Source organism: Solanum stenotomum, chromosome 8 (assembly GCF_019186545.1).
Source record: "Solanum stenotomum isolate F172 chromosome 8, ASM1918654v1, whole genome shotgun sequence".
Taxonomy (NCBI): domain Eukaryota; kingdom Viridiplantae; phylum Streptophyta; class Magnoliopsida; order Solanales; family Solanaceae; genus Solanum; species Solanum stenotomum.
The window spans coordinates 9,562,568-9,574,206 of NC_064289.1; the positions used below are offsets into that span (position 1 = coordinate 9,562,568).

The window sequence follows — 11,639 nt, forward strand, 5'->3', positions numbered from 1 at the left end:
CATAATACTTTTATGTCAATTTTCAACATAACGTACATAAATATGATTTAAAATTACAAAAAAAAAAAACGTAAGTTTGTCACCTTATTCAACATAAATTATACTTTAATTTAAAAATTAGAATACTAAGAAAATTATGCTAATTTCAAAAAAAATAGATAAGATTGGAGGCTCTTACTTTGGAAAGTCCGAGCAAGACAGCCTAAATCGGTTTATAGGCCCAATCTTCTTCATGACATGTCTTTATTTCCAGAATTTTAAGCTTGGAGGCTCTTACTTTGGAGAGTCTGAGCAACACAACCTAAATTACATGCCTAAATCGGTCTATAGGCCAATCTTCTTAATGACATGTCTTTATATCTGGAATTTTAAGCTTGGAGCCTCTTACTTTGGAGAGTCCGAGGAACACAACCTAAGTTACATGCCTAATCGGTCTATAGGCCCAAACTTCTTCATGACATGTCTTTATTTCCGGAATTTTAAGCTTGGAATGGAGGCGCTTACTTTGGAGAGTCCGAGCAGCACAACCAAAATTACATGCCTAAAATCAGTCTATGGGCCAAACTTCTTCATGACATGTATTTATTTCCGGAATTTTAAGCTTGGAAGCTCTTACTTTCCCTATGAATGTACACAACAGATCAAGAGGTTCACCTTGTTGAAAGTGTATGACCATCACATTACGCCTTGCCATTTACGTGATTGCAGCAACATTCTTTCCATTGCTGCAACATCTCTACGCTATTTTTGACCTCAATATGCGCGTTTCAAACTTGTTATACCTTCATTGGTGTGTATTTTGTGATATCAGCTGGTCACAATATCAGCAGAAATAGAGCATACGCTAGGGTTGCTTTACCTGTCATCAAGCTCTTACTATAAACCAGATACTTTTGGTCTCAGATTGGTAGGGGCCGCGCGAACGCAGGCCCCCACTGCAACAAATTATGACGTAGGCTCGACCACTTGGGCCGACCTTAGGCAGGCACCCCTACAAAGTGCAATGGAGGTCACAAGCCTAGGCCATGGGTCTTATTGATCACCCATTGATCCCATCCAGGTAAGTATGTTTTTCAGTTAGCTCAGCCAATTATTAATACTTCTGCTTCTGTTCCACATTTCTCTTAACTTCTGATGTGGGAGAATCACTTATTACTCCTTATAGCTTTCTGTTTGGAGATAGTAAAAGAAAATCAGTGTAATGGATACTATTTGTTTCTCTTTGAATACAAGAACTAAAGAAAATAATTTCCCTCCTAATCAAACAAGCTGTTAGAGAACAGTTCTTCAGATACATTTCCATATGTACCTCGGACTTTTCATCAACAACATTGAAAGGTGCGTGTAGAATCCTCCAAAAGTACTGCATTTTTGGAGGATCCGATACGAGTGCAGCAACATTTTTGGAGAGTCCGAGCAATGTAACCTAAAGTGTATCAGACCTGAACCAATCTATGTATAGGCTCCAATCTGCGTCATCACATGTTTTTATTTCTGGAAATCTTAAGGTCTAAGGCTCTTACTTTATATATGATGCACTCAGCTCATATCAACACATAATATTATATAGACGATCTACAATATGGTCATATGTTAGTCAATTACAATATTAATCAAGAACTTCACCTTGTTGAAAGTGAATGACCATCACATTGTGCCTTCCTGTTTGATCATACTCCTTGCCATTTACGCGATTGCAGCAACCTCCTTTTCCCTTGCTGCAACTTCTCTATGTTTTTTTGTCCTCAATATCCATTGCCTATTTCAACATACGTTTCGAAAGTGAGAGATAGAAAACGAAAGAGGTATGCTCCGCGGGTATGTATTTTGTGCAATATCATCTGGTGACAACATCAGTGTAAAACTACACTTCAATAGCTTCGTCTTTATCCTTGAGGTTCTGATACTTCTCATGACGAGCTTCAGGTAAAACTACAACATCTTTGGCTCTTCCTGAAGCACATCATATAGAGTCTTCTCACGAAACTTTAAGTGTAGCTAGTATTTATTCAAAGCAATCAAAACATCAAGATGTCACTATAATTTCCGAGTCATCTCGTTTCTCAAAAATGATTCTAGTATCTCAAAAGGAATTATTTTATTATACTTGAAAAGAAATATTATTTTATGTCAATATAGTTGTTATCTTTATTTTCATATATTCTAATACTAGTTAACATGTTCGCGCTTCGCGCGATCATAACAAATATTTTTAAGACAATTTCTTTTATAAATTAGCACATACTAAAAAAGAAGAAATATGATCAATACTTTGGTAAAAGCTTTAAAATGTTTATGATAATTGTTTCAATTTATAAGATACTATTTTCGTATTATTTTGTTGGTGGTGAAAATAATATGTTTAATATTTTGAAAAAAAAAATGCTAACTTAATTTTCTGCTTAATTTCTTATTTGTCGTGGATCATCAGATGAAACGTAAATAATCNCATATGAGATGATCATCTGTTTCCACTATATATTCTATTATCTAATCTTATGTGGTGATATATTGAGAGCAAGAGAAATTTCTTCCTTCTCTTTTTTATTCTATTGTGTTGGGTTTTTGTTTTAAAGAATTTTTTTGTTAGTTTATAATTCCATAAACACATAAGTTGTATGCAAATAGGCTCCTACTTAACATATCCAAAGATAGAACTTATTTTTAAGAGTTTTAAATAAGATACTAGATACAAAATACATCAAGTTAATCTGATTCTTTGCTGGACCGACGAACAACAGAGAAGAAGGAGAAGAAACTAGGTTTGGGGAGTGATTTGATTTGGGGATTTTGAGTTCTTTTTTTGGGGTGGGTATTACGTATTTGGGTGGGTTTTAAAAATTAAGTTGGGTGGGGCTTTTAAATTTTGACAAAAAAATTAATAAATATCGGGTCCATAGGATTAAGACATGTGTACTACCGTTACTATAAAGAGTATATACGCTCTAAAATTTGGACGGTAAGGGCATTGATGTACTAAAAGTATAACGAAAGTTATATGCATACCATTTACGATAGTTCGGAGATATATTTGTCATTTTTCCCTTGTTTTATTAATAGGTGTGTTGAGTCAAAATTTGACAAATAAATAGGGACGGAGGGAGTATATAAGTTTAATCACAGTGTTCGACAGCAACAATCACCAAGTAGAAGTAGAGATAATTAAGACAAAAGGTTCCTCAAACAAGAAGATATTACCTGTTCTCAGCTTGATGTCACTCTAAATATTTATCAAAGGAAACAGCAGAAACCCGTGTAGGCAATAAGATTATGTCTCCAACTTCATGGTCTTGTGACCAAGTTAAAATAAAGACCTGCTAAACAGATACACAAACCTCAAGTTTAAACAGTTTAATCTCTAGTTGCTGCTTCATGTTCCTATTCCTCTGGCAAAAAGTACAGATAAAATCTGAATCAAGGCACTTTAAATAAGAAAATATGAGCATTCCCCTACTCAAAAAGTTTTCTAAGGGAAATTTTTACTTAGGTTTGGGTAGGGGCCGCGCGAACGCAGGCCCCCGCTGTAACAAATTATGACGTAGGCTCGACCACTTGGGCCGACCTTAGGCAGGCACCCCTCCAAAGTGCAATGGAGGTCACAAGCCTAGGCCATGGTTCTTATTGATCAACCATTGACCCCGTCCAGGTAAGTATGTTTTACAGTCTGCTCAGCCCATTATTAATACTACTGTTTTTGCTCCACTTCTCTCTCAGATACTGATGTGGGAGAATTAGTCGAAATGGCGTTACTCTCTTTAGCATTCTGTTTTGAAATAGAAAAAGAAAATTAACAGATAACAAAAAGTTCATGCTCCCGACGCTGACATTCTCTCCAGCATGGATAACAAAAGGTTAGTCACTAGTAACATAACAATCATCAAAATAAATGGAGGAAAAAACTAAAAGTCTATACTCAAAGAGAGCATTCAAGAGACATAATAAATCAGATTTGAGTTCTAAATGGATATGGCTCAATCAACTGAAGAAACAAGGCAAGTTGTCTAAGAAAGGATGAATTTTCGATAACATATAATATAATACACACATTCTTATATAGCATCACCAGCTTCCTCAGGTCATGCTAATCTCAGGTTGATTTTGTTTAGAATCTTATTATGTCCCTTCAACAAGAGTCTAGAAGCTTACATGAAAATGTATACAGTAGCAGCTAATAGGAGTGTTGACTACATGTATAGCCATTGATCTTACAAACCGAAGGACCATAAGCAAACCGGCCATACCCTTATCTGTTTCAGCTGATCTTGGTTTTGTATCGATCAGCCAAAGCAACTCTTGACAATGCCATATAAACAGTTGTTGTAGTAAACCAATTTCTGTACAAGTAAGTCATCTAGAGCTTAGCAATCTGTAACTAGTCTTTCAAACAGGTATTAATTTGTAGACTAATGGATTTTGCCAAACTTAAGAAAATGCAGCACAAACTCTTGGAATCATCCACAAGCTGTATTGCAGCCACCTCGTTGATCAACTTATTGAATGGTTTTGGCAAAAAAACACAGCAATTGAGTTCTCCAAGTAATCAGTAACATACACAACACGCTAAACTAACCAGCAGCAAAATGGCACCCGTTGATGATAATTGTAAGGTTCATTTAAAAGGGCATAAACATTTAAGAGTTTCATGTGAATTGCAACATTTAGAGTTCTATAATTATGAACTACATGATACATATATTATATATAATCATTCTCATCCACAATGATATGGCGAAGATAAGCAAATTGTGAATGTTGAAAGGACGAATTATATTACCGCGCCTCTATATGACATAAGATTTAATTATCTCTTTATTTTATGTTTCCATCATTCAACCCTTACTAACATTTTATATGTTTACCAGACTCACTTGAAATTCAGATGAGCTAAACAAGTTTTGGGCTAAGATTTGGGCAGGGGCCGCGCGAACGCAGGCCCCCACAGCAACAAATTATGACGTAGGCTCGACCACTTGGGTCGACCTTAGGCAGGCACCCCTCCAAAGTGCAATGGAGGTCACCAGCCTAGGCCATGGGTCTTATTGATCGCCCATTGACCCCGTCCAGGTATGTATGTTCTACAGTCTGCTCAGCCCATTACTTATACTGCAGCTTTTGCTCAACTTCTCTTAGATAACGATGTGGGACAAAATTCATGAGAGATTTTTCTCTCTATTTAATGGATTGAATCTTTGATTGACCAAGTACTTACACCTTGTTTGAATAATAGTTATATATATTTTGATAATATATTGTATCGTATTATTTTGATAAATGTAATATTTGAATAAAGTGTCGTTCTTCATCATTACATAATATCACACATCGACAATTTAAAACAACTTACTTGTTAGAAGAAGAAAACAAGTAACCTACATGTTTTTAATCTTCAAAATGGTTCAACTTGACCTTGAAAAGTAGAGTATAACATTTATAATTCAGAAAACTGGAGTATAAAGAAGAAAAAGAAAAATATCAGCATATTCATCCTTAATTTCCCATAAATTGGTGTATTTAGATTTTATGGACGATAAATAACAACAGATTTTAACATTTCTTGCAGAAATATACAAGGGAAAAAATGATAAACTGCTTGTATATTTCCGACATATCAGAAGAGAACCTTTAAGTCACAAGCTATAATTTGTTTAAGCATAAAACTTTCTAAATATCTATTACACTTCTTAATATCCCTAACTGAGATTCTTCCTTGTAAAGCTAAAAACACAGGTACATTATTGGTTCCTAAGTCACAGAGTAAAATGTTGGCATTCTAAAAACCTAAGGAGAAAGAAAACAAATTTTGCACTTCCACAAGCACATACAATACCACTTTACATATAGTAACTTAGCTGGATCTCATATACTGGCCAGTGTATCGAAGTAGTATATCTGAGTTTCAGTAGAGTATTGCGATGCATGTCATACTTATTGCTCTCGTGGTCTGGCAAGCCAAAGAGAGCTGAGAGCTCGAAGACGTGAGAAGTATTCACTTATTGCAAGAAGAGCACGGGCTGATTGTCTGGTTGTCAATATGCGATGCATTTGTTGCAATGTTTGTTGACGCAGGTTGTCCGCCTGTTAAAAGAGCCAGAAAGATGCAAAGACTTTTAGCTTCACGTATTTTGCCTCCAGAGACGACATTAAACTAATATAACAAACCAGAAATCTATGAACATGACTGGCTGTCTTGAATCATATAATTCACAAGAGAGATACAAGTATGAGACGGAAGGACAATTGTTGAATTAAGAACGTTGGCGAACATAACCCTTCACTTATTTTATGACCTCGTTAAAGGACATAAAAGTGGACAAGCCTAAGGCTGGGCACCGGAATGGGTTGTACCGGTACCATTCCGGTCCATTCCGGTTCCATTCCGGTCCGTTCCGGTCCGGTAGTATTCGGGACGGGATGGAATACATTGAACCGGTACACGGAACGGAACGGTACCATGATTTGGTACCGGTATACCGGTACCGGTTCATTCCGGTTCCGGTCCGGTCCCGGTAAATCATTTTTAATTAAAATAAAAAATAATATTTTTGTCATTATTTACTTTTATTAGCATTTCTTTTTTGTTTATTTAATTTTTTCAAAATTACTAACTTAAGTTATTTAACTTACAAGTTATAAGTATAACTTAATAACTTATAAACTTTCAAAGATTCAAATCTTTAAAACTTATAACATAACTACATAAGCTCAAAAACTAAAAAAAAACTTTATTAAACTTAACTTACAAACTTATATACGTAAATATTAAAAAAAATATCTTTAAAATAAACTTAAGTAAAATTATTATAAAATTTAAAACTTAAATACTATAAACTAATATAACTTAGAAAAATAAAAAAAACATTCGTATTTTCGTAATTCAAAATAACTCAAAAAAAATAATTATTTTTTGAAATAGCTATATGTGCCGTCCCGTTTATCCCATCCCGTTCCGTTCCGGTCCATTCCGGTCCGTCCCGGTTCTATCCCGGTATATAGTGGGACGGGACGGAACTGAGCCTCCATCCCGGTAGTTCCGGTCCGGTTCATCCCGGTACCGGTCAACAACCCGGTCAAACCGTCCCGTTCCGGTCCGGTACCGGTTCGTTCCGGTCCGGTGGTCCCATTCCGGTCCGGTGCCCAGCCTTAGGACAAGGTATCAAAACTTTCTTTCCAAAGACCAATACAAACAAGACGTATTCTGAAGATTCTGTGCAGTTACAAAGACCTCCAGAACAACATTTGCTTGCCACATGTTCAAACAACTGAACGAGCATTTGCAGCTTATCTACTGTAAACAATTTAAGCAAACAAAGAATAGGAAACAGCAGCAAAAATAGAGTTACCTGACGGAGAAAACCTTCAAGAGTCCCTAATTTCCCCATAGCCATTGCCATCTGACCCATATAATTAGCTACATCTCCTGATGACCCTTCAGTAGCAGGAGATCCGTTAGCTAATGTCTCCGCCAAGGATTGCTGCAATGCCTCCATACCTTGTGAAAGAGCATCTTCTGCTTGATGGGATGACTGCTGCAAGTTGTAAATGCCAGCTAACTGTTGCTCGGTCAGAGGCTCCAACTGATTGACTAGAAGCTGCATTACCAAAGAAATCATTTCACGAAAAATGAGACAACAACATACCCAGTGTAATCCCACAAGTGGAGTTAGGAGATGAGAGGAGAGGAGAGGGTAGGACATACGTAGACCTTACCCCTACCTTTGTGGGTAGAGAGGTTGTTTATGATAGACCCTCGGCTCGAAAGAAAAGAAAAGAATTTGAAGCATGGTAGCAACAAAATAGCAAGGTACAGAGCAAATGACGAAAAGGAATAGCAAAAGATAGCAATACACATTAAAGGAAACTACGTGACTACTAAATAATACTACTAGTAAGGAGAAGCGTAGAGAAGGCTAGGCCCTGCCTCTCCCACACAAAGTGTGACAACACTCCTCTACCTACTCGCTACCTACTAAGCTGAAGTTGTGTCATGTCTTGTCTTGTCTTATCACCTCCCTCGGTTCTTCCTCGGCCTACCTCTCCCTCTCCTAACTCCTGTTACAATCAATCTCCCACGGTCCCTTACTGGTGCATCCACGCACCTCCTCTTTACATGTCGAACAATCTCAGCCTACGGATTAGATGGTTATAAAGAAATAATGTATAATTTATAAAGAAGCTCATACACAGAAGGGTGTTATCTACAGAAGCAACTTGAAGTTCTTAAATTATCAACATCTGATTGACTCATGAACAAATGACACAAGAACAGAAGAAAATATAATGTACAGCACTGATATAATTCCTGCACAAACATCCGTAACGGACAGAGTGAAAGCATATTAACATCAGATGCAACTGGAAGTCTGATAACATCACCAAGCTGAAGAAGCTCAGGAAACCTCATCCGGGATGGATAGAGATGATCACACAATTTCATCCAAGTTTTTGCTTCTAGGCATCAAGTTTGTTTAGAGATGCTATTATGCAGTGAACACGAGAAGAAAACCAAAAGCGTCAGTACAATAATTGTAAGTCCATGCCATTTGAAGGAGAATGTCAGACCTTACTATCCCAGGTCACAAGACTACAGTGATGGTGTTATAGAAGATAGTGACATAAAAATGCAATTGTACACTACAAGCACAAGGCACCTCATTAGTTCGGAAAGTGAAACCACCCAATCTTTAGTAAGTAAATTTTCACAAGCATAAATCAATGAAATTCCACACTACTAAGAACTTATTAGTCCTGCAAACAATAGGACCTTTTCATACATGATCAAGTAGTACAACAGCTTTTTATAATCCTTTACAGGGAAAGTCTAGATGGAAAATATACAAGAACAGACGCAGAATTGACCGCATATGAAAGCAAGAAGGTCACCTTAAGAAGTTCCGAGGGGCGGAAGCCACCAATCCACATAAAACACCGCTCGGCAGGGGTTTTCCACATCCCTGACAAGACATGGAATACGTCCGCCTTGGCTGCATTTCCTTTCACCCTAAAGACCTCATCGTAATGTCCAGTGACATTATTCACAATACTTCGCAGTTCAGGGTCACTTGCATGTGAATTGACAGCGGTTCTCAACTCATTGATGTGTTTGTTGTGTTCTTCCAACCATCGACTATATTCTGCATCAAATGCTAAGGTCCCTGCAGAACAGCAGCATCTGAAAGGTTATCTTAGCACGAGAAAACTTTTTCAGTGCAATCAAAAATTAGGGGTTGAACGTTATCTTATTAAGAATGGCCAGCCTAATACAAAAAAGTCATGTATTTAACTGAGTGCATAAAGCAGCAACCGATTCATTCGTTATCTTAATCATAGCAACCATCACAAGTGTGAGACTTGTGAACATCAAACCAAGTACCAATTGAAAGTTGCAGTTTACTTTGTTCCTCAATTTCGGATTAAATGTCATCCACAGCGTATCGACGCACAGATGGATTTCACAAGTTATCTCATTATTTGAGTCCAGTCAATCAGGGAAAATCAAGAAAACTGAAGTTCTACAATCTCCTTCAATTAAAAACACACATTATTTCCGTCTTATTTGCTTCCTAAACACAGACCGCGCGACACACAACATATGAGAGACGAAATATTCCTGGAAAGGCTGAAAGGTGCATAAAGTGCATATAGGACGAGTTTAAGATAGAGATAGCCATCATGTAAAATGTCTGTTTTGACTGCAATATGGTGGACGCTTTTCTGTCCAGTGAAACCAACCATTCTGATTCCACCCAAATTTTCCTAGAACTACCCAAATCCTGTCATTATCATCTATGAGAGGCACATCTAGATGATTTTAATGATATCATAGCTGATACAATAAAGAGTATTGTCGAACTGCGGAAGTTGCAACAACAACATACCCAGTTTTGTTCTCCTAGAACGATCTTTATCACATCAAGTGTAGTCTGTCCTGCTGGGAGTAATCCCACAAAAGGGGTCTGGGGAGGGAAGAGTATACGCAGACCTTACTACCTCGTAGAGGTAGAGAGACTATTTTAGAAAGACCTTCGGCTCAAGTGTAGCAAATCAAAGTGGCTGGGGAAAAGGAAATATGGCAGTGGAGAAAACAGGTCAATTAATACGGAAAGCAATACAGGACTTCCAGAAAATGAACAATAATAAAAAAGAAATAATGTGGCAACTGAAACACTAAAGACAACAGATGGTAACAGAATCAAATGCAAGAAACATGAAATAACAACCCATTCCTAGCTCAATTTAGTATCAAGAAGTGATACTTCCTCAACAGATCTAGAAGAAGACCCATCAATTTTCTTGTTTGTTGAAATGAAAAAAGGGAACTACAAGAGAAAGGCATACCACTGGCGCCCGCTCCGTTTGATTGATCTGCCATGTTTGAAATGTACTTCCCCTTCAGTTGGACAAATAAACAAAATAAGAAAAGATTGTGGAACCTCCTCAAGTTGTCCTCCCAAAAGCAAGGAAGAAGCCAATACCTGTTGACGTGCACGCTGAAGGTCCTGCTCCAACTGCGATAGCTTCAGCCGGCTATTCTCCAGCTGTTGAACATATGCCTGCAGCATAAGCAAGTACGGAATTAGTCATTTAAAGACGAGTGAGAAACAATCAGCTGACATATTCTCTTCAGCATTCCTCATATACTAAAATGACAAACTAGTGTGGAGAATGAGAGAAGAAAGGTTTACTTTTTTCCTCAATCTACTTTTTCTAGCAGCTTCACGATTTTGGGCAAGTCTCCGTAATGTCTGCAAGCAGTGATAATAAGCAAAAAGAAAATAAGAAAGGAAGTTCTCCTCTTCTAAAACTAAATAGTAAGAAACGGACCTTCTGATCCAAGACTTTTTCTTTTGATTTGTCACTGGAATCAGAAGCTGCAATAGCCCTGGATTGACCCGTCTCAATCTGCACAATGGAAAAGAATTTTCATACATGACTCAAATGTAAGAACGCAAACCAGATTATGAAAAATGTTATACTTTCAAGTAAAGAAATTTCCGCTTAATTTTTTAAGCATGCAATAACAATTATTGAAACAAAAAGGTCCACAAACAATACAAAAATCATGAGGGGACTCAAGTATGAAATTGAAGTGATGAAACCTAGACAATCAACCAATTATTGCTCAATAACAGCTAGTTGGGATTGGTTAACATAAGTCCTCTGTATCTATTCCACTTATCCATTTCTTTACAATACAAATAATTGTCTTATATTTTGAATTAATAATTCAATAACACACACTTCCATTTATTGTATCAGTGGTGACATTTATTAAAGTAATAATGATTGAAAAGTTCATCTAACAAAGAAAACATAAGATTAAAGTTTAAAATTTGAACACCTTAACGAATTTGGATTCTTGACAGTTGTGAATTTGGATTCACATTACCGAGGACATGACTCTAGATAGGAAGGAGTGGAGGTCGCGTATTAAGGTTGAAGGTTAGTGGGGCTAGCGTGTTGTCTTCCCGTGCGAGGGTTTTGGTGGGTAGCGTTTGTAGTAGTCCTAGCCTTGATCTTGTAGTTCTTGTCTGTGATCATATAGTCTTTTGTCGTTTACTGAGTTTCACCTCTCACATTATTTTCTTGATGTTATTGTCTCCTTTGTTGACTATACACTTTTCTCTTATTGGATACTATGG

At 37.1% G+C, this 11,639-nt stretch overlaps 1 protein-coding gene and 3 non-coding genes across 4 annotated transcripts; all 4 read right to left on the minus strand.

Annotated features, from left to right (window-relative positions):
* Positions 1-907: 907 nt before the first annotated feature.
* LOC125875321 (U1 spliceosomal RNA) lies at positions 908-1,068 on the minus strand. The gene has a single exon (XR_007447390.1). It is a non-coding gene; the product is annotated as a U1 spliceosomal RNA (small nuclear RNA).
* Positions 1,069-3,493: 2,425 nt separating this feature from the next.
* Positions 3,494-3,654, minus strand: LOC125875310 (U1 spliceosomal RNA). The gene has a single exon (XR_007447379.1). It is a non-coding gene; the product is annotated as a U1 spliceosomal RNA (small nuclear RNA).
* A 1,257-nt stretch (positions 3,655-4,911) lies between these two features.
* LOC125875319 (U1 spliceosomal RNA) lies at positions 4,912-5,072 on the minus strand. Its single transcript, XR_007447388.1, has one exon. It is a non-coding gene; the product is annotated as a U1 spliceosomal RNA (small nuclear RNA).
* A 507-nt stretch (positions 5,073-5,579) lies between these two features.
* LOC125874818 (TGACG-sequence-specific DNA-binding protein TGA-2.1) lies at positions 5,580-10,935 on the minus strand. Its single transcript, XM_049555849.1, has 7 exons — positions 10,822-10,935; positions 10,683-10,742; positions 10,473-10,550; positions 10,336-10,387; positions 8,881-9,152; positions 7,341-7,589; positions 5,580-6,075 (listed from the first exon to the last, which is right to left on the minus strand). The coding sequence occupies exons 4-7, from the start codon at positions 10,367-10,369 to the stop codon at positions 5,926-5,928; spliced, it is 705 nt and encodes a 234-aa protein (XP_049411806.1). The 5' UTR covers positions 10,370-10,387; positions 10,473-10,550; positions 10,683-10,742; positions 10,822-10,935; the 3' UTR covers positions 5,580-5,925.
* Positions 10,936-11,639: the final 704 nt, after the last annotated feature.

Coding starts and splice junctions, on each gene's coding strand:
- LOC125874818 (XM_049555849.1), bottom strand. CDS start 10,369: ATGGCAGATCAATCAAACGGAGCGGGCGCCAGTG. Junction 7,590..8,880: donor GCCCCTCGGAACTTCTTAAG/GTGACCTTCTTG, acceptor TTGGTAATGCAG/CTTCTAGTCAATCAGTTGGA. Junction 6,076..7,340: donor TTGAAGGTTTTCTCCGTCAG/GTAACTCTATTT, acceptor CTCTTTTAACAG/GCGGACAACCTGCGTCAACA.